General features: G+C 45.0%; 2 protein-coding genes across 2 annotated transcripts in view; one reads left to right on the top strand and one right to left on the bottom strand.

Moving 5' to 3' along the window:
• Positions 1-9,889, bottom strand: part of LRRC17 (leucine rich repeat containing 17) — a 69,241-nt gene extending 59,352 nt beyond the window's left edge. Inside the window, exon 1 of the mRNA XM_077264722.1 lies at positions 9,751-9,889. The gene's annotated coding sequence lies outside the window, so the exon portion shown is untranslated. The remainder of the gene's footprint in view (positions 1-9,750) is intronic.
• Positions 1-23,659, top strand: part of FBXL13 (F-box and leucine rich repeat protein 13) — a 377,146-nt gene that overhangs the window by 267,425 nt on the left and 86,062 nt on the right. The window contains exon 12 of the mRNA XM_077264721.1: positions 9,681-9,810. Within this exon, the coding sequence (XP_077120836.1) occupies positions 9,681-9,810 (130 nt within the window). The remainder of the gene's footprint in view (positions 1-9,680; positions 9,811-23,659) is intronic.

Below are 23,659 nucleotides of genomic sequence, written 5' to 3'. Positions count from 1 at the left end.
CAGTCTCTGAGGCATGGTTTAATGAGTGTCAAACAGTACTCTTCATCAATATGGCTCCAACTTTCTCTCATTGCTGTTGCTAGATCAGCTTTGCAGGTTGGAGCCTTGTAATGGACCATTTTCTTTAACTTCTACCAAAGATTTTCAATTGGATTGAGATACGGACTATTTGCAGGCCATGACATTGACCTTATGTGTCTTTTTTCAAGGAATGTTTTCACAGTTTTTGCTCTATGGCAGGATGCATTATCATCCTGAAAAATGATTTAATCTTCCCCAAACATCCTTTCAATTGATGAGATAAGAAAAGTGTCCAAAATATCAACATAAACTTGTGCATTTATTGAAGATGTAATGACAGCCATCTCCCCAGTGCCTTTACTTGACACGCAGCCCCATATTATCAATGACTTTGGAAATTTGCATGTTCTCTTCAGGCAGTCATCTGTATAAATATCATTGGAACGGCACCAAACAAAAGTTCCAGCATCATCAACTTGTTCAATACAGATTCGTGATTCATCACTGAATATGACTTTCATCCAGTCATCCACAGTCAACGATTGCTTTTCCTTAGCCCATTGTAATCTTGTTTTTTTCTGTTTAGGTGTTAATGATGGCTTTTGGTTAGCTTTTCTGTATGCAAATCCTATTTCCTTTATGCGGTTTCTTACAGTTCGGTCACAGACGTTGACTCCAGTTTCCACCCATTCGTTCCTCATTTGTTTTGTTGTGCATTTCCTGTTTTGGAGACATATTGCTTTAAGTTTCCGGTCTTGACGCTTTGATGTCTTCCTTGGTCTACCAGTATGTTTGCCTTTAACAACCTTCCCATGTTGTTTGTATTTGGTCCAGATTTTAGACACAGCTGACTGTGAACAACCAACATCTTTTGCAACATTGCGTGATGATTTACCCTCTTTTAAAAGTTTGATAATCCTCTCCTTTGTTTCAATTGACATCTCTCGTGTTGGAGCCATGATTCATATCAGTCTACTTGGTGCAACAGCTCTCCAAGGTGTGATCACTCCCTTTTAGATGCAGACTAAAGGTACCTTCACACTAAGCGACTTTGCAGCAAGAACGATGACGATCCGTGACTTTGCAGCGTCCTGGATAGCAATCTCGTTGTGTTTGACACGCAGCAGCGATCTGGATCCCACTGTGATATCGCTGGTCGGAGCTAGAAGTCCAGAACTTTATTTCATCGCTGATCACCCGCTGTCATCGCTGGATCGGTGTGTGTGACACCGATCCAGCAATGTGTTCACTTGTAGCCAGGGTAAATATCGGGTTACTAAGCGCAGGGCCACGCTTAGTAATCCGATATTTACCCTGGTTACCATTGTGAAAGTAAAAAAAAAACACTACATACTCACCTTCTGATGTCTGTCACGTCCCCCGCCGGCGGCTTCCCTGCACTGAATGTGTCAGCGCCGGCCGGCCGTATAGCAGAGCACAGCGGTGACGTCACCGCTGCTGCCGGCGCTGACACATTCAGTCAGTGCAGGAAGCTCTCGGCAGCAGCGCGTAACCCTGTGGACGCCGGGGGACGTGACAGACATCAGAATGTGAGTATGTACTGTTTTTTTTTTACTTTTACAATTGCAACCAGGGTAAATATCGGGTTACTAAGCGCGGCCCTGCTCTTAGTAACCCGATGTTTACCCTGGTTACCCGGGTGCTGCAGGGAGACTTCGGCATCGTTGAAGACACTTTCAACGATGCCGAAGTCGTTCCCCTGATCGTTGGTCGCTGGAGAGAGCTGTGTGTGTGACAGCTCCCCAGCGACCACACAACGACTTACCAACGATCGCATCGCTGGTCGTGATCGTTGGTAAGTCGTTTAGTGTAACGGTACCTTAACGATCAGATCTAATTTGATGCAGGTGTTAGTTTTGGGAATGAAAATTTACGGGGTGATTCCTTAATTTTTTCCCTCATAATTGAGTGACTCCATAATTTTTATCCTATGCTTGGCTAAAAAACGTAACCATTACTGACTACCACATTTTTTGTTCTTGATTTCTTTTACTGTTTCTTAAAGCCAGAAAGTTGCTATTTGAAATGACTTTAGTTTTGTGCCATGTCTGTGATCTGCTTTTTTTCAAAAAAATTAAACAACTGAATGAACATCCTCCAAGGCCGGTGATTACATAATTTTTGCCAGGGGTTGTATATTTGGGCTTTGGCATTAATGGAAGGTGTTGAGATGACTTTAGGACTGTGGTGGAACTCGCATGCATAAGGAGTCATGCCTGCTCGCTATGGCGGAAATAGATGCAGGGGTCTTGGAAGGTGATGGATTGCACAGACGGACAGGGGAGAACCCAGTACCGGGATGGGTGACCCTCATGTGGTGCCATGTCATTACTAAAGTTCTAAGTGTGTTCCTACTGGGCTTAGGTTTCAGCAGGACATGTGGTGTGGGCAACATGCAGCTGAGTGCCCTAGAGGCAGTGTAGTGCAACTGAGGGCAGTGTGGAGAAGCTGTTGATGCAATATGGAAAATTGGAACTTTCATTCCACGCCCCTGGTTATACTATTTATTACTCCATGAGCTGCACTCAAGATTCTCTGTATATTCTGTCCTGTGTGTGGTACGCACTGGGAGACTTGTGTTTAAAGCAACAGTACTGTACTAAACAGGAAAAAGAACTGTGCCTATTTTAGAGGAAATTTGCGAAAGATTGTTTGGTTATCAGTGTGATTGAAAGATTGGTAAAAGATTCACCTGCTTCAAGTTGAGTGATTGATATATAGCAAATTGAGGATCAACAGAGGAGGTAGCCAACTGCACTGCTGATGTAGTTGGTCAGAGGCCTAACACATCTGGGCCTTCTTGCTTCAGTCAGCTGGTTTTTGTTGTGGGTGAGAGGCAGAGAGCCTTCCCATGTTCCATGGAGTTGGACTAGTAGGTTAGAGGCCTAACACATCTGGGCCTTCCTATTCTAGTCAACTGATCTAATGGGTGAGAGGCAGAGAGCCTTCTCGTTACATCCTGTAGGTCTACCGGGTGAGAGGCAGAGAGCCTTCCCGCTACACCGTGACAAGCTTGCTCTGACTTGCCATGTGTGGCCTGTAGACAAGGTCCAGGCACACTAAAAGGGCATTTGCAGAATAAAGGTGAGCTGTCTGAAGAATAAGTTGAAGCCATGGCAACTTGTTCCATGTGCAGTCAGGGCCCCCAATGGGATCCAGAACCGTTATGCGGATTGTAAAAGACAGAGAAGGAAAGGAAGCCGTGAAAAATGTGGGACCAATATTGAAAAAGGCAAACATGCCAGAGTGTGGATGTTTGGATGTACAAAAAAAAGCACAGACAAGGGAGGAAAAATAGCAAGTGTCTGAGAAAGTGCAGCAGTATGGAAGTAAGGTGTATTATGAATGTTTTGATGCTCACAAGTCCGACTATGACCGACACACTACTGCTACCGTCATACCTTTGTATAACCAGAGACTGAGACAAGACAAATGGACTAGTAAACAAGGTGGTCAGACAAACCCAGACTGGAGAAATACTTGTATGACCTGTGCTGCAACCCGACCTAAGTGAATTGCACTAAATCCTGTCCAGACAAAATCACATGCAGTGACATAAGAAGCTGACATAGGAGTGTGGTTAGTGGGTAGTGGGGACATTGACTTTTTGGGAGTAAGCTGACAGTAATCCTTTTGGGAAGGAAGTTGTAGAACAGCATATTACCCCAACCGATCATCCAGTCACCCCCACCACCAGACCCACTACCAAAGAACCAACCACATCAGGACCAAGAAGGGTGAGTAGGATAAGACAGATACAGGAGTATTATCCCTGGAGGCCCTCTGACTAGCTAGCTACGCTAAAACAGTTGCCTGACCTTGAGAACCAACCTTTCCCATTTTACAGACAAATAAAGACAACGAACATATAAGTGCACCTGGGCAGACCTAGAAAGTTTGTGAGTGTGCAAAGGCAGGTGATGTACTAAGACACATAATTAAGACACATACAGATGTGGCAAAGGATCAAGCATGGGGCATGGATGATAAATCTGCACGGTCTGGGGCAACGTACTGAGAATCACTAAAACAATGGGCTATAGTGAAACAATCAGAGCAGTCTGTACTCCAGACTGATGTGACGCAGCAAAAAGGAGAGATGTACTTTGGACGGTTACAGCTGAAATGGGCAGACATGGCGTACAGTCCCATAAACCCACTCGATGTTAAAATATTGGTAAATGCATTTATTGACGGTATGAACAAAGGCTTACGAGACGCAGTACAGACAGCCAGACCTGAATGGAGAAATGTAGATCCAAAAGGAGTTGAACAAACCAGGACAATAAGACGACCTGTCATGTATGCAAAACAAGGAATATTGGGCGCACTGCTATATACCACTTCAATAAATCCTGTGGGTGCAATAACAGTAATAGAGACTACACTAATAAACCAGAAGAGAAAGCATTACTGCAAGACATCGCACACCATCAGATAAGTCATTGTGTATAAAATAACACAGGCTGATTTTATTGACAGATCCAAAAACACACAACACGAACAATAAAAACAATATTAAAAACATACAAACGCCATCAAGAACACACAGGAAACACAGGTGATGACTCAGTGTAGTAAGATGACCCAAAAAAGACCTAGTGGCTCATGGGGTATTACGCAACCTGTTGATGATAGAACAGTGCCAAAATAGTTTGCAAGGCCGTAACCACGGTACCTAGCCAACAAGCAATAATAGGCACAAAAAAGTTGTCCAAAGAAAAATAAGTAGCAATGGGCCAAGAGGCAAACTGAAAGGTCACTCATACATAATAATATCACTGGGTCACAAAGTATAAACGGGAGAAACCTCCCATGCAAATACCACCTGGTGACGTGGGCATCAACTTTTGTGTGCCTATTATTGCTTGTTGGCTAGGTACCGTGGTTACGGCCTTGCAAACTATTTTGGCACTGTTCCATCATCAACAGGTTGCGTAATACCCCATGAGCCACTAGGTCTTTTTTGGGTCATCTTACTACACTGAGTCATCACCTGTGTTTCCTGTGTGTTCTTGATGGCGTTTGTATGTTTTTAATATTGTTTTTATTGTTCATGTTGTGTGTTTTTGGATCTGTCAATAAAATCAGCCTGTGTTATTTTATACACAATGACTTATCTGATGGTGTGCGATGTCTTGCAGTAATGCTTTCTCTTCTGGTTTATTAGACCTGTCATGTATGCTGGAGCATAAGGAAAACAGTGGAGTCGTAGGCCTTGGATAAGGTCTGCAGTAGGTCACCAAGCCTAGGAAAGTGCGTAGATGCTGGTGTGACCTGGGTAAAAGGAGATTTTGAATTGTCTATTTTCTGTCTTCAGTCAGGTGTCTTAAAAATGTCACCTTTTGTTTGCAATACTGTAATTTGTCTCGAGAGACCTTGCAACCCTTTTCTGCCAAAAAGCATAGCAAAGAAACTGTAGCTTCCTTGCAGGACATCTGGTCCAGGCAGTAGGTCATCCACGTACTGTAATAGAACAATCTGTGGATGATGTGTTTGCCACTGCTCAAGGATCCCTGCCATTACTGCTGAATAGATGGTAGGGGAGTTCATTCCTCCCTGCGGGAGGACCGTTTAACAATATTGTTAGCCTTCATGAGTAAAAGCAAAAAGATACTGACAATTGGGGTGTAGGGGTACAAAGAAGAATGCATTTGCCAAATCAATGACTGTGAAACATTTTGATGTAGCTGGGATCTGTGACAGTACGGTGTGTGTATTAGGGACAATTGAGGTCACACTCTCTGTAACATCATTAATAGCCCTTAAGTCATGAACCATTCTGTAAGTGTCAGGGGAACCCTTGGGTCCCTTTTTTCCTTAATGGGATACAAAGGGGTGTTGCAGGGGGAAGATCTTTGTACCAGAACCCCTGCCTTAACATACTCTTTAATATCCCTGCGCAGGGCCATTGATTTGGCTAGGCTTAAGGGGGCACCGCTCCAAACAAGGAGGAGTGGCTCCCTCTTTTAATTTTTTTCATGACCGGGGCAATGGGCAGCCGACCCACATCTGTTTTTTCCTTTGTCCAAACGGTGTCTCGCACCAGTCTCATTTCCCCATCCTCAGACATTTTGGTGTTAGGTGTTACTTTCACTGCTTTTGTCATATACATCATTTCTTAAATCTTACACAAGTGTTTATCTGAGAGGGGGGCTTGTGACTGTAATACCCTCAAGAGAATACTGTATGGTGGCCTGAATAGCACTCAACACATCTGCTCCCAGCAAATTCATAGGAGTATTGTCACCAACAATAAAATTTGTAAGCACCTCTTGGCTGTCTCGTAATTTTAGTCTTATTTGTTTAGTCATAGGGGCTTCAGTCACCTGTCCCTCTACCCCCACACATTCCACAGTCTCTAATCATGTCTGGCATTATCAACCCAGAACCTTTGAATTAGGAGTCCAATGCGCTATTCATATAATTTTCGGTTGTCTATGCAGAATTTACATCCCCCATGTTGAAGTTTGAAGTTTACTTACTTTTACTTACGGTACTTATTCAGTGAATTAGAGCTTTGGTCACCCTTAACTTGCATTGTCACAAGTGTAAACTCAGTTTTAGGGCTCGCTCACATTAGCGTATAATTCGGACGAGTGCTATCCAATGTTTTATCGGATAGCACTCGGCCCAATGTTATACTACGGGGCAGTGCAGATCTGCGATTATTTTTTCTCAAGCCGATTTGTCATGAGAAAACAATTGCAGCATGCTGTGGGTGCATCCGAGTACAGTCCAATGTATGTGCACAGAGAATGGAGAAGGTGGAGAGATTAAATTCTCCATCTTCTCCACACCTGTGCTGCGATTCTCTCTTGTGAGAGAATTGGATCACAGAAGGTGACACTCGGATCAATCTCTCACTGAGTTTGAGCTGAGTGACATTAGCACAATTGAACCGATTGTCTCGTATGGGAGAATATATGGCAGTGTGAGGGAGCCATAAATTATAGTACATTGGTTTCATAGAAAACTTTGTAAAATGCACAAAACATCCTTGTATTCAGACTAATACAAAATTGTTTATGTGTCTACATTACTGGTAATGCACCACCTTTGAATTTCTTACTACAGACCATCCACAGATGTAGAATAAACATAGCATACAAATGTTCCACATGCACAGCAGCCTGGTGTAATTTTTATAGGTATAGTATGCCAAAAATAGTATTAATGTCTACAGAATGGGATATATGCCATGGCAATTAAACACGGTCATAAAAACATTCTCAAAAGAAACCTTCACATTTACATCCATCTGCCATCATATTAAAGCCAATGACAGGGAGAGTTGAATAACATTATCTCATGACAATGCCAAGGTGTGGGATATGTTTGGCAGCAAGTTAATGCTAAAATCTTGATGTTGGGCTACTTTGACAATAGCCAAATTATGATAACTAGAGGACTGGGTCATCTCCAAAATGACAGGTCTTGTGTGGTATTCCTGTTGTACAGTGGTGAGTCTCTATAAAAAGTGGTCTAATGTAACAACTGGTGAACTGGTGACAGGGTCATGAACATCCCAGGCTCAGTATTGCTCATTGGGTGCAAAGACTAGCCCTCCTGGTCCAATTCCACAGAATAGCTACTGTAGCACCAATTGCTGAAAATTGAATGCAGGCCATGAAAGAAAGTCTACCACAGCTTACGGCATATGGAGTTGAGTAGTTGCAAACCTATTGGAGCGTCAGTGCTGATGCCTTAGAATTGCCAAAAGACCCTACAATGGTCAGATGAACATCAGAACTAGACCATGGAGCGATAAAAATATATATATGTGAATTGTTTCCCTTGGAAAGAGATGGCACCATGATGAAAAATAGGAAGAAGGCAAGCTAACTGAGGTAGTGTAATGCTCTGGGCAATATTTTTCTGGGAAATCTTGGGTCCTGGCGCTTCATGTATATGTTATTTTGATATTTAATACATGCCTAAGCATTGTTGCAGACTAATTATACCCCTTCATGTCAATGGTATTCCATAATGGCTGTGGTCTTTTGCAGCAGGATAATGAGTCATGTCACTCTTCAAAAATTGTTCGGGAAAAGAGTTCAATGTGTTGGATTGGCCTCTGAAAATCCCAGATCTCAATTCAATCAAGCGTCTGTGGTTTGTGCTGGAAAAAATAATCTGTTCACTGGAGGTCCCACCTCACAGTGTACAGGACTAAAATCCTCTGCTGCTAACGTCTTGGTCTCAGATAACATAGGATACCTTCAGAGGACTTCTGGAGTCTTTGCTTCTGTGGTGCAAATCTGTTTTGGCACCATGAGGAGAACCTGCACAATGGGCCTGTAGTTTTAATGTTACGGTTGAACAGTATATGGTGGTTAATGAGAACCTGACATCTCATACATGATGCCGAAACCGTGGGCAGCGCGTATCAGACACTGGCTGTGCGATCTCAGCCATGCATGTTTGACTCTGAAACACTGCGGCGTTTCAGATTAAAACATACTTTTTCTAGCCGCAGGGGCCCAAGCCATGCTGTAGACTAGTTGGGTAGGTGACTTTCCTGTGGTTTCTCCCCGCCCGCTGTCCTGGATTGACAGGTGTCTGCCTGTGTGTGCATATAGGCTGAGACCTGTCAGTCACTGGAGCCGCCTTGGACCCGCCTGTCCGACTGGTGAATAGAGCGGCTTGGTCCACTGCAGTTATTAAAATTATGTTTTTCTCTGAAATTCCGCAGCATTTCAAGGTCAATCATACCGGCTGAAGTAATACAGCCTGTGGCTGATACATGATTGGGCACCATGTATCAGCTGTCAGGTTCTCTTTACTGGATGGATTACAATTAATAGATAATACCTTTTAATCATTCACTACTGTTCTTTATTACATACTACAACCAGATCAATAAACTGTTTCAATTCTAATTCAAAATATATTTGCAAACTATATCCAGAGTAGAGTTCCGAACCACAAAATCATTCCTTGACAGAACACACTTGAAACTTTTTTTTTTTTCAATAATAATAATAATAATAATAATGAGGTAAGGGGTGTACATGTATCTCATGTTGTGATAATACAGCTGCTGAAGATCACATCCTCCACAGACAAGACCGAGAATTGCAGGGTACACAAATGTGTATAGGTAATCAGTTATAGCTCATGATACCATTCAAACATCCGTGTTCTCCTGGTAGTCACTAGCAAACCTTATAGAACTTGGTGATGTTTCTTTAAGGATGCATCAAGGCACAAAGGAGTGAGCAGAGGTGTTTTGGCAGCGACTAGTGGCTCTAGGAAATGCTGGCTCCCCTGGCACAGAAGGAGGTTATAAAGAAATCACAGTAGATCTTGTTTTTCTATTTACTTACTAGTTGTACAACTTTGACCAAATTTGAGAAGAATTCTCCTGTGTGAACCTTCTCCTCCTCTGTTGATCACACTGCAGAGAATTGCATCTGAAGTTGATTTCTGCAAACCATCACATTTGTCAGCACACCAGAGACTAGGAGTTGGTGTGCCTACACTAAATGCATTTCCAGCCCTATCCGAGAAGCATTAAAGTTTCTACTTTGTGCAATGAGCAAGGAACTGGTGGTTTCTGCTTCTACATATACAAAGCTTTTCATAAATCATGATTAATGTATTACTTTGTCTCTGTTGTCTGGTCTTCTTATTAGATACCTGCTCAACCTGCAGTATCTCAGTGTAGCTTACAGTCGAACGTTTACAGACAAAGGCTTACAGTACCTGGGATCTGGAAAAGGATGTCACAAGATCATCTACTTGGATCTGTCCGGCTGCACTCAGGTTGGTCTGTTGGCTTTCTCTTCATGCACACAGAGAGGGAATCCTTGGAGCGAAGAACTGTGTCTTGCTCTCATTGTGCATCCTACTAGTGCTGGTCCTTTAGGAAACTTGAGCGGTTTTGGATTACAAGGCTGCAGCTGCTTAGGCTCTCCTTAGGCACAGCACTATATGAACTGGCTGAATTCCAAGGCAGTGTCATGCTTATAAACAGCTAAGACTTACTGGGTCATGAAAAAAAGCTCTCATCTTTACTCCAAACCTCTTCCCCTTTGTTATGAATTCACATTTACTTCTTTTTTGAAATACAAGTTTACAAAATATAATAAGAAAAACAAAACATAAATCTACAGAAAATCCAAACAAAGTCTTTTCTTTAAAGTTAAATAAAGAATTCTATTTCCAGTGAAGGTGATGTGAGTAACAAAGGGTCATGAATCCTTACTGCTGCTGCGCCGAATTTGATGAATGAGGTGTGAAAAAAAGCATCAAATCCGAATGTAAATGTTAAATGTCTTGTACATTTAGTTGATGGAAATCCTTTCTTATGTTTGGTAGACAGCTATTTTTTACCTTTTTGTTTCTATCTAGATCCACAAGTGCTTATTTTAGATGTTACTTTTAATAAATATATAAGGGTGTAATCCGTAGGAGCTCTCTGAATTTCTAAATAAGATTTCCCGTTGATAAATTACTATTTTCTTCAGTCATCTGAATACAATCATATGTGATTGTTCATTGAAACACATAAATTGAGAACAATTGAGATTATTGTATGCAGTATTCAGACTGTAAAAATAGGCTAGTCAGCAGTGAGCAGGTGGGATCAGCAGGGCTCACTGACTTTTTCTTTGGATCCTGGCTGTGTTTCTACATATAGTGAGTAATATAATAGAGAAACATAAATACAATCTAAAGGCCTACATACAAAATAGACTAATGTCAACTGAACCCTTCAATATCGACAGGCACGGCCAGCAGTCTTATCGTACGAGGGCCCCGACTAATGGTCCCCATGTGGGGGATATATATCGATCATGCACGTCTGATTTTGGACTGTCAGTTGTTTTGTTCTCCCGTTAAGTCGTTTACAGACATGTCTGGTGATGGCTTTCTCATAGAAAACACAGGAATGCCCAGCCGGATGAGCGCGCTGGTGTATGGGAGAGCCAGCCGGGAAGGTTGTCGGCTGAGCAGCAGGCCGAAGCTTCATTCTGACAATAGACATCCAATATGAATGGCTGGCATTAAATACACATTTACTGCACTATGAAATGGATATCCAGACCCTGACAATGCCCTCACAGGGAGGAGGACAATGACGACCCAATGCTAAAGTGCATTTATTACATGCTGAAATGACAATAGTCAGAAACAATGGGTTCCCTGCTCTGTGTTATACCATATGCCAGATCAGAAACCAGTAAATAGTGTGGGGACCCCAAAATGTATACTTTCCATGGGAATCTGCCCCTACTAAGCCATTCCCGAGTGTGCTATTCCTAAGCCACCCTTCAGCTTAAACCATTCAATAGTATTACTAGTGTGTGGGTTGGAAAATGGAGAATATTGTTGCTGTTTTTATTTGTTTTTGCAGCATTCTCCCTATGTTTAATACTGGATCATACAAGAGGCACTGATACCATTCAATTAGCACTCATATTAGTTGTATATTACTATGAAGGAAATCACCGCTTATTATTGATTTTACTCAGGACCAGTGATTTAGCAGAATGCAGCTAGAACAGGGCAGGTTTATTGTCCTACGTTTCCTATCTAACAAATTGAGGGGTAATATAGACTGTCAGTAAAAGTATCATTCTGTTTTTGAAATGTGAGACGTCCGCCAAATATAAGCACATGTGAACCAAGGAGCTATGGTCCGGTGCTGTTGTGTGACTCCTGGGTCCTGGTGCCTGAAGTGACCTAAATGAATATAATAAATGGCACATGGTAGTTGGGTGCTCTGGTACAGAATTCACATTGGTGCCCTGGAGCTTCCAGTTATGCCCTACAGAGCAGTTACTTGTACATAGCCATTATGTGTAATTTTATCTGGTTATCTCATTGTTAATTTAAAGCAGATATTGCTTCATTTTTCATGTGGTTTCTGCTCCTAGAAATCTGTTGTGACTCCTTTAATGTGTGCTCCCTTTGTGTTTTATTATTCTAGATTAAGTAAATCTGCTGTGCTTCACATTGTACCAGCAGTTTAGCTCTTTAGAAGTAGACACATGGCATTAATAAAGTGATAGAAGTGAACTGAACGGTTTACTACATATACGACTTTACATTTACGTGTCATAGAATATTTAAAAGTGGTTGCTCAGGAATTTGCTATTGATGGTCTATCCTTAGCATCAATATCAGATTTATGGGCATTTGCACCCAGCACCCCTACAATCAGCGATTACTGTGTCCTGGGAGTGACAAGAAGTACACAATTTGTAGAGCCAGAACACCACATCTATGTACACTGTGTAATGGCTGTTCTCAGATGCAGCTCCTATGGAAGTAAACAGGACCTGAGCTGCAGTACCTAAGAATGGTACAAGGTACCGAGCTGCGCTCCTTACAACTTACTTCCTGCCACTGCAGGACTTTCTAACAGCTGATTGTGGGGGTACCAACCCCCCACGGTTAAAAAAAAAAAGAGAGCCAAACTGTACTGAAAATAAATGTGGAGTTTTTTTTCCAACTAACTAAACTACACAAGAATTTTAGGTTACATTTTCATATAAAATTAGAAATTCCAACTGCAGACTCCCAGTATGCTCCTTTATTGCTAGCATTCTCATGCTATTATGTAATGAGGATAAATGGAAATTGCATGTACAGACCATGTTGAGTTAATTGGCAATTGGAATAAGTATAGCTGTGTACAATTTCTAAGTAATGAACTTAACATGGCCTTGTCATTTTTCCCAATTATTCTACAGCAAGTTTATTGTCCAAGGAGGACATTGCACTTAGCGAGAAAGTCACTGTTGTCATTGGCCGTGTTGTTTAAGATGTGATTATTCCTGATAAGAATTCCAAAGCATATTCAACTGTATGCAATGAGCGTAGGAATGTCTCCACTTTGTTTTCTATGTGAGATTTCTGAGAATTTTAGTAGCATATTGGTTTATTAATTCACCTCCATTCTAATATTTATGTCAGGGAAACATTCAGATTGTAGCACATTACTGATTGGGCTGTTGTGTTTTTGGCGTGTTCTTTTCTGCTCAGTTTTGTCACAAAACCTGAAGGCTTTCCTGATGCCAGCAAAGTGAATGAGAATCCTGAAGAATCATGCACATGTTGCTTATTTTTGACTTGCAGATTTGGTGCAGATTTGTCTGCTGCACGTCAATTCTTTCAGCGTTTTTGATTTTGTAACATGGCTCTGGGCGGCAGCCGTGGGCGAGGTTCTCCTCTCTTACATCCCCGCAGGTTATATGAAGGTGGGGGTCCTGACCGGGTGTGTGGACTTCGTCTAAAGGGACAATACGTCCTTGCAGGCGGCAAGATGCCGGTGACTTTGGCTGGCCATGAGTGGATGTTGAACAGTTCGATGAGGGAGACCACCACTCAAAAATAAACAGTATTTTGATTAACAATAACTTTGTGGGAACTATGTACAATAGATAGTGGGTGAATAACTTCACAAACATTTCTGTCACAATATGGAACATGTTGACACACGATCTCTTTACTTCTTCAAGTTCACTTGTTACAGCCTCATGTTCTCCGTCTACACCACAGCCCAGCTCAGTACTACAGTCCAGTTAGTGAGAGTCCTATTCTGAACCCACGGTTCCACAAAGGGAACTAATTTTCCAATATGGTTGGTGCAGCGCCCCCACTGCCGCAGGGCCGAGGGGTACCCGGTACCGGGCCTCTGAGTCTCTGCTCGGGGAGTGTCACGGTGGCTAGGCCCGGTCCGTGACCCTGCTGAGGGGCGCCCAAATAATAGGGTGTGGATGGTGGTGGTAGTGCGGTGCAGGTTGCAGTAAATAACGAGGACACCAGGTTGCAGTCTCTTTACCTCTTTACTGAAGGCTTCAGGATCCTCAATCCGGGATACGGTTAACCGGGCTGCGCAAGCCTGGCCGGTCCGATGGCACATCCAGAGCTCCCTTTGCAGGTGGAAATCTGTGCCTACAACTCGATTCTGATGTTCTTCCACGTCCCCCAGATCTTATGGTTAGGACGCACCCGTATGACGGGGAGGCTCGGAGCTCTTCCGGGACTCTAGCGTCGCCCCACTCCTGTTGTTACCCCCCCTGTGTCTTCCTAGATCAATGGGGTGAGACAGCCCGCCTATAACTGACTGTCCTGCCGTAGGTTTGAAGTTTGGCCTGGAGCTCTATACTTCCTCGGCGTTCCGGCCACCGGTTATGCGCCTCAGTAGGATGTTGCCTCGTCTTACAGCACAACTCCTACTGGTATTCTCCTTGTTGCGTTGATCTCGTTTCTCACTCAGCACAATAAACCTCGCTTCTTGTCCTTTCTTGGGGTACCGCCGCTATATCGTGCAGGCGCGGTCCCGTAACGTTCTCTCTGGTTGCTAGGCCTCTGTCAGGATCCCACCCCTGACAGGGACCCCTCTGAGTCTCTCCCCGCAACACCCCCTGCCACAGGGTGTTGCCTGTTCAATTCCCAGTCAGCTTTCTCATCTAACTTCCTGCCTAACACCCAGTTTTACCAGATTGTGGGGAGTGGCCTAATAAATAGAACCTTTAGCTCCCCCTGGAGGCCAGACTGTGAAAAGTATTGGTGTCTGTGATACCTGGTCAGATGAACTCCTTCAGTGCCATCAGATGTACCTTGGCCCCCCTTAGCGGCGGAGCAACAGTACTGCAACGACCAGGACTCTGGGGCGCTGCACTCCCCCCCCCGGTTAAATCCAGTACTCCTGGACTGGGAAGAAAACAACAATACATGTCAGCAAAAAGACATACAATTTTGAAAATGCAAGTACAAGTAAACTTTTTAACAGAGCTTCCCTTTATGGGAGGTGAGGACACTTGAACGTTACAAACATGGTTAAATACTTTAAATAACATACTATAAATACTTTTCTTACCCAACCGGGTATTCTACTAAGTGCAAAATCTTTGAACAATAATTTAACTTTGCCTTTAAGGACGTACTCGCTGAATCCACTAAAGACCTTCTTATAAAACATTATAAGGCTAATCAACTTTTATGCATTCTCCTTCTTTACATCTGCAGGACCGCCTGTCCTAACTGCTCCAGACCTACTGCCTCTCCTTTCTGTTACAGGACCGCCCCTTTCTGCCCGAGCCTACTGTCTTTCTACTACTATACACAGTATAGAACATATCATCCATCTATTAGTTCGGATTACTGAGCCATCTCTGTATGGCTCCTAAGAGGACTCACCACTAACCCCTACGGGTTCACTTCCTGTCCTCATTTTCTAGCACATTATTAAACATTTTCTATTAAATAAAACATTAAACTTCCTTCATTACTTTCTTACTGACATGTATGCAGGACGCTATGTCTACCCCTACGGGTCTGCTGCATCTTTCTTCCATCTTTCACCTTTACAGGACTTTATTTCAGAGCACATTACCAACATTTCTTACAATCAACTAGTTAGTTACATTTAACTTCTTCTTTCAAGACATTATTGCCATTTAACCATCTTAAGGCAACACTGTTCATAAGTGCAATATGTGAACATTCCCTTTAAGAGGGAACCAAGTCTCTATGAGGTAGTGCAACTTCTCAAGCTGCAAGTCTGTTTGCAGTAAGGACTCCGATGCTGGTTCCTAGACCAGTGTCTTCGCAAAGAGTCCTTTCCTTGTGTAAACCAGTAGAGAGCACCTTTAAGAAGGTGCAAACTATTTACAAAAAGTTTGTAATCATGCATTGTTCATGATTCAGCAGTTCTTTCAATGATGAATAAACAGGAAACAAAAACAAAAAGCAGAGGAAGGGATCCCGGGTAAACAAAGGGATCCCTTTAAGAGTTAACCCTAGCCGGGTTTAAAGCAGCAAAAAGCAGGGAAACAAGCAGTTAACTATTTACATATCCATGGCATCGAGGTTTACTCTCGCTCTGGCGGCCGTAGCTCCGCATAGACCTCGCCCGGCAAGGTGATCGGCGAGATCGGGGCCTTTAAGAAGTGCTCCATACCCGTGGCCCAATCCCAGGGTGTAAAGCGCCGGAGTCTATAGGTCCCAGGGAGAGGGGGTGCCGCGACGGGGCCTATCAGCAAGTCCTCTGCTGGCGGGGCAGGGTCGTTCCTCATACCTGCTTCAGATGCGGTCCCTCCGGTGCCGATCTGCTCTGTCTCCGATGGGATCTGGAGCGCTGGTTGCAGGGCCTTGCGCTGCGGCGTTGTCATCTCCGTTTGCAGCATCTCGCTTTCCGGCAGAGCCTTGCTTTCTGGCTTCGGAGCGCTGGAACTTCTTTCCTGCTCCGGACCAGACGAGGCTGCCGACAGACGCCTGGTGAGGCTCCCGATGAAGGTCTTCTTCCACCCGGCCTCAGTGCTCAGCTGCGTCCGCAGGAGTTGGTGGATCAGCCCGTCCGCTCCCGTCTGCAGGAGGTCAGCGTCAACTGTGGAGGTCTGGCTGCGGTGCCTCTCCGGGTAGCTGGCCATGGCGTCCTCCATGTGGCTCGCTTCTTCTTCCTGGTCCTTTTCCCGCTCTCTCCTTCGTGGGCGGTTTTGCTATCGTTGTCTCCGCCCCCCATTGAGGATCAGGAGGCGGATCTCGGCTGCTGACGGACACGTCCTCAAGGGGCAGAAATATTTAGACTGGGCGGCCATTGTCTTTCGCGCTCTCCAGCTTGTCTACGCCCACTCCACGCCCTTCTTCTTCTCCTGCGCTCTCCTTAGCGCTGTAATGGCGGCGGTTTTGGCGGGAACTTCTGGCGGCAAGTGGCAATACACAGTCTTTGCAATAAGTCACAGTCCAAGCACAATAAATCACAGTTCCAAGGCACACATGACCTGATTCTTCAGGCTTAAGTAGATCCTGTTCGTGACGCCAAGTTTGCAGCGCCCCCACTGCCGCAGGGCCGAGGGGTACCCGGTACCGGGCCTCTGAGTCTCTGCTCGGGGATTGTCACGGTGGCTAGGCCCGGTCCGTGACCCTGCTGAGGGGCGCCCAAATAATAGGGTGTGGATGGTGGTGGTAGTGCGGTGCAGGTTGCAGTAAATAACGAGGACACCAGGTTGCAGTCTCTTTACCTCTTTACTGAAGGCTTCAGGATCCTCAATCCGGGATACGGTTAACCGGGCTGCGCAAGCCAGGCCGGTCCGATGGCACATCCAGAGCTCCCTTTGCAGGTGGAAATCTGTGCCTACCTTCTAGCGCTTGTGTGTTGTAGTCCTTCCCTGCTAAGCACCACGGGATAGTCCTCACAACTGTTGTGTCTGTTTCTCGTGTTCCCTCACAACTCGATTCTGATGTTCTTCCACGTCCCCCAGATCTTATGGTTAGGACGCACCCATATGACGGGGAGGCTCGGAGCTCTTCCGGGACTCTAGCGTCGCCCCACTCCTGTTGTTACCCCCCCTGTGTCTTCCTAGGTCAATGGGGTGAGACAGCCCGCCTATAACTGACTGTCCTGCCCGTAGGTTTGAAGTTTGGCCTGCAGCTCTATACTTCCTCGGCGTTCCGGCCACCGGTTATGCGCCTCAGTAGGATGTTGCCTCGTCTTACAGCACGACTCCTACTGGTATTCTCCTTGTTGCGTTGATCTCGTTTCTCACTCAGCACAATAAACCTCGCTTCTTGTCCTTTCTTGGGGTACCGCCGCTATATCGTGCAGGCGCGGTCCCGTAACGTTCTCTCTGGTTGCTAGGCCTCTGTCAGGATCCCACCCCTGACAGGGACCCCTCTGAGTCTCTCCCCGCAACACCCCCTGCCACAGGGTGTTGCCTGTTCAATTCCCAGTCAGCTTTCTCATCTAACTTCCTGCCTAACCCCCAGTTTTACCAGATTGTGAGGAGTGGCCTAATAAATAGAACCCTTAGCTCCCCCTGGAGGCCAGACTGTGAAATGTATTGGTGTCTGTGATACCTGGTCAGATGAACTCCTTCAGTGCCATCAGACGTACCATAGCCCCCCTTAGCGGCGGAGCAACAGTACTGCAACGACCAGGACTCTGGGGCGCTGCATTGGAACTTAGCTTCTCTGCTTGCTGACACCTCGGAACTCCCGCCTGGGGCACTCTATTGTCTCACATTCTCTGTTCTGTCCTGGCCCTGACCTCTCTGAGTTATAAACTTGGGGCCGTACTGCTAGGCGTTCTGTCTCAGGACCTGTCTCCGGTATATCACTCTGTCTTCCTGTCACTTTTCCTTTCTCCGCTCAGGATCAGGCTATCCGTTGCCTCAGTCTCCACTCACTTTGGGGACACCCGACTCATGCGGCTCTGCTGAGTACTCAGACCAAAGGTCTGCTCTAGCTGCAAGCTAGTCCCTGTCTGACTTACTACAAGGTCATCCTCTCTGATCTTGCTACATAGCCCCTCTCTCTTTGGGCTGGTTCCAACTCTTAACTCTATCCATACCTACTCACTACCTGTAGCTGGGCAAATTACACAACCAACACTAATAACGCATGCCAGAATATACATTATACATCATAACAATACACGACTTCAAGGGGGAATGATGACAACACTTCCATCTTCTTACAATTTCACCATACTAATAAGTAAGGAAAAATTTGCAACAAAAACACATGTAAAAAAATATGTTAAAAACATGCCTATTTTACGATGTTTTTTACTGCCAAGAGATGCAGAAATTTGGAGCCAAATTGTTAACGTGTGCACATATCATTGGACCTCATGCCTATGAGCGCATGTAGTACATAACCACAAGGTTCCGAATTCAGTCATGTGTATGAGACTTAGGTCCGTTTATTTAACTAAAGTTTATCTAGATACTTCAATGAAATTGAGGGCTTTCTTCTAGTACAAAGAATACATGCTGCCAAGTTAATTTTATTACTACGCTTTTCTGTGGTTTACTAGGCAGCAGGGATCTGTTCTGCATTACGTTGTAACAAATTAAGTCTGCATCTGACCGAAGGCTTGTACATTGTTAGTATTGAAATACTCCATTCTCACCAGTCCTAATAGCAGAGAAAGTTTTAGTAAGACTTGTGCTGTTGTAATTACTGCCTTGCCTGGACCTTTCAGCATTGTTTCTTCATATTCTTAAAGTGCTTTTCCCACTAAATATATTTCATATCCATGTCAGTTCTGACCGCTGAGACTCCCACTGAGAAAAGGGTTCCAAAGTTTCCTATGTGACTGGGAAGTATTCTGCATGTGTGTCTACCACGCCATTCACTGTATATGAGACTGGTGGTCATGCGTGCATGCTATTGTCCTGCAGATGCTTAGAAGTGAATATTGCAGAGTTTGCACATGAGCACTATTCATCTATTCACAGAGGGAACATCGTGACTTCTACTCTTGAGATCAGAGCGTAGCCCCTCTTGATCACACATTAATTATCCGTCCCTTCAATAAGTGATGAATATATTAGTAGGAAAACTGCTTTTAAAGTAATGTTATTGTTGGAATTTTATAATTGGTGATGTATGTTTTATTTATTTGATCTTTTTAGGAATATGTCAAGATGTACCCCCCAAAATAATGCAGAAAATCAAAATGTTGATTACTGCAGCATACCTGCGTAAAATAGTCATCAATTGTGTTATGATTTCATTTTATAGACACAGGTATTCACTTTTATAAATTCACTACTGCACACCACAAATTCCCGGGGCGAATCTAGGATGGGCAGGCGAGGCATTTTCCCCGAGCACAGCGGGTAAGGGGCGCTGTTGGGCCGCCTGATACGGTGGTCTGAGGTTTCTCACCGCCGGCTGCTTTTTGCCGCCCACCGTAGTGGGAGTTGACTGTTCTCTGAGCCTGCTGTCAAGCTGACAACCAGCTCAGAGAAGGTGCAGTGCGCTGGCTCCTAGTGATCAATTTTACTCACGTCTTTTAGACGCAAGCACAGTTGAAACCCTGACTGCAGGCACTTCTGGGTCAGGGCGACGTTAGCAGCATGATCAGGTCATGTGATCACACTGCTGACATCACTCCTTGGCGCTGCATAGGCGTCAGAAGTTCGGTTTGATAAGTTCTCGAATGGAGCTGAAGACACTGAAGATTAGGGGAAGGGGAAGAAATTTGACTACACAGTATGGGGAAAGAGGGTGGGGGTAATGTATGCAGACACAGTCTGTGGAGCGAAGGGGAATGGATGCGAAGGGGGTGTATGTGGGCACAGTATGGAGAGCAAAAGGGGAAGAAATTTGAGGACAAACTATGAGGAGCAATGGGGATAGATGTGGACACAGTATGGGGAATGCAGGGAGCTGACACAGTATGGAGAGTGAGGGGGGGGAAATCTGAGAACAGAGTAAAGGGAGCAATGGGAGAATGGGTGCAGACGCAGACACAGTTTGGGGAGTGTGAGGGGGAGAGATTTGAGGACAGTATGAGGAGAGAAGATACATTTTAGGACCTGTACAGCAGTAACTGGGGAAACAACGACCTTGTACAGAAAGTGCTAGTAAGGTAGTGCGGCCAATAGAAGTTTTAATTTGCTGGAAAACTTTTGCGTTACGTTTGTATTTTTCAATAGCCATAAATAGAGAAGGGGTGCCTTATGGGGAGGGGGCTGGATGGGTGCAGACACAGTATGTGGAGTGAGGGGGTATATATGCGAATACAGTATTAAGAGTGAGGGAGGATTGGTGCAAACACAGTATGAGAAGCGAGATGAGGAATGGTTCAGACACAGTATGTAGAGCATGGGGGGATGAGTGTGGAAACAGTGTGGGGAGTGGAGGGATTGTGGCAGGAGACTATTGAGAGAAATAGTGTAAGGCGACAGTATAAAGATGAGAGAAATGTGAGGGGGACAGAATAGAGATTGGGTATTGTGGGCAGGGTGATATGGAGAGGGGGCAGCATGATGGGACAGTGTGAGGCCACAGAAAGGCAGGGACAGTATGCCGAGGAGGGGGGAGTGTGATGAGGGAGCACAATATAGAGCAGTAGTTATGGTGAACCTACAGCACGCATGCCAGAGAGGGCACGCAGAACCCTCCCTGTGGGCACGTGACACCAGCACCTACTTCAGCAGGATCTGTGTCCTCGGATACACATCCAGCTGAAGTGTATTGCAGAGCATGAACTTGCAGGGTTCGTGCGCAGCAATACATGCTGCTGGCCAATCAGTGGCCAGCAGCTGACTCAGCATAAATCTGACTGGGCGCATGGCAGTGATGTCATGCACACCCGTCGTTTGGACGCTGAAGTCAGCTGCCGGCTCCAGAAGATGGCACGGCGGGGGATAGGAAGTAAGGTGGGAAGGAATGTTTATTGTGTTGTTTTTCTATGCATTGAGCAACAGCTGTGCCGCCAGGATGGGAGCATATATATCAGGATGGAGGATCAAATACAAGGATGGGGAGCATATATATGGTTTGGGGGAGCATATACATGGATTTAAGAGAGCATATACATGGATTGGGGGGCATATACTGTACAAGGATGAGTGAGCATATACATGGATTGGTGAAGTATATACAAGGATGTTGGACATATACAAGGATGGGGGCATATGCAAGGATAGGAGAGCATATACAAGGACTGGGAGCATATACATAGATTGGGGAAGCATATACAAGGATGGGAGAGCATATACTACAAAGATGGGGGGAGCATATACCACAAAGATGGGAGCGCATATACCACAAGAATTGTGGAGCATATACATGGATTGGTGGAGCACATACATGGATTGGGAAAGCATATACATGGATGTAGGAGCATATACCACAAAGATGGAGCAGCATATACCACAAGGATGTGGAGCATATACCACAAGGATGAGGGGCACATATACCAGAAGGATGGAGGAGCATATACCACAAAGATGGGGGCCATATACTACATGGATGAGGAAGCATATACCAAGAAGGGGTGCATATACCAGGAAGTGCAGGCATATACCAGGATGGGTGGCATGTACAAGGATGAAGGCATAGACGAGGATGGGGGGATCATATAACCAAGATGGCATTTAAATTTATATCTGCAGTCTGGTACCCCTACTCCTGTCTGTGCCTGCTCTCTGTTGCACCGTCTGCTCTCTGATGCCCCTGCTTGCTCTCTGTACGAGTTGTTTTTTCTAAACTAAAACCTCCGTATTCAGATTGCTGTGTTGGCACTTTGCCATAAATACAGTACATACTCGAGTATAAGCCAACCCGAGTATAAGCCGAGGCACCTACTTTTGCCACGGAAAACTTGGTAAGCTTATTGACTCGAGTATATGCCGAGTATGCATTGTCCCCTCATCCCTGTCCTGCTATGCGTGGCTCCCCCTTCCCTGTCCTGGTATGAATGCCTCCCCATCCCTGCCTGCATGCTTCCCCTGTCCCTGTCATTGTATGCATGCCTCCCCCTTCCCTGTCCTGGTATGCATGCCTCCCCTGTTCCGTCCCTGTATGCATGCCTCACCTGTCCCTGTCATTGTATGCATGCCTCCCCTTCCCTTTCCTGATATGAATGCCTTCCCCGTTCCGTCCCTGCCTGCATCCTCCTTATCCCATATCCCTGTGTGCATGTTTCCTATTGAAAAAAAACCCAAAACGTCATACTCACCTACCCGCGCCCTGGATGCTGGCACTGCATCCCATTCTGGCCACCGGCGCCTGCCTGCAGCTCTTCCTGTGCTCAGCGGTCACGTGGTACCACTCATTAAGGTGATGAATATGCGCTCCACGCCTATGGGAGTGGAGATGCGTGCATATTTATTACCTTAATGCGCGGTACCACCTGACCGCTGAGCACAGGAAGAGCTGCAGGCAGGTGCCGGCGGCTAGAATGGGATGCAGTGCGAGCACCCAGGGCTCGGGTAGGTGAGTATGATGTGTGCGCCGGCTTTTTGTACCGTGGCTCGTGTATAAGCCGAGGGGGGCATTTTTAGCACAAAAAAGGTGCTGGAAAACTCGACTTATACACAAATATATACGGTAAGTGGGTTTTGGGTTGCAGTTTGGTCACTCTGTATCTAAAAGGTTTGCCATCATTGGTATATAGACTGGGCACACAGTGTAAGAGAACAATGTGAAGATGGGGCCCACTATGGAAAGCAGAGGGCAGTGTGGACAGCATGTACCATAAGAGGGACAGCGTGGGGACATATTTTGTGCAGGGAGCACAACGAGGAACAATTATTTATTTAGGGGCTCAGCTTAGAGAAAACATTTTTATTCAGGAGCATGATAATGACACTGCCATTTCTAAGGGTATCGTGTGGAGAGATTGCAGAACATGGAAGTCTGTAGAAACGAGTTTTGGCTGTGAAATGGATGGGCGTCTGGCTAATCTTCATGGCTCACCTTCTTTGAAGTTCTCTATCCCTCTATGTATTCATGCACACTTCTTCATGACATAACACTTTATCCACACTGTGCACAAAGTCTTTGATAAAAGCACCATCAGATACATCATCAGAACATAAAAAATTAAATCACTACATGCTTAATTTTTTTGTGCAAATCACAAGTGGGGCAGCCATTGTTTATTGCACCGTAGTCACAAATGAATTGACGTAGCACGTTGAAACCTGTACAGCAGTGCCTTGGGAGACAGCGGCCTTGTACAGAAAGTGCTAGTAAGGGGGAGACAGTGGCCTTGTAAAGAAATTGCTGGTAAGACAGTGCAGCCAATCCAATAAAGGTGTTAATATAACCGGAGTGTAGAAAACTTTTGACCCACCCTCATATATATTATTAGCCATAAATAAAGAAATAATGCATTTTCTCAAAATCCATTCTTATT

This window comes from Ranitomeya variabilis, chromosome 5 (assembly GCF_051348905.1).
Source record: "Ranitomeya variabilis isolate aRanVar5 chromosome 5, aRanVar5.hap1, whole genome shotgun sequence".
NCBI lineage: Eukaryota > Metazoa > Chordata > Amphibia > Anura > Dendrobatidae > Ranitomeya > Ranitomeya variabilis.
Note: the sequence above shows the minus strand (reverse complement) of the source record. Positions and strands in the feature narration are given on the sequence as shown.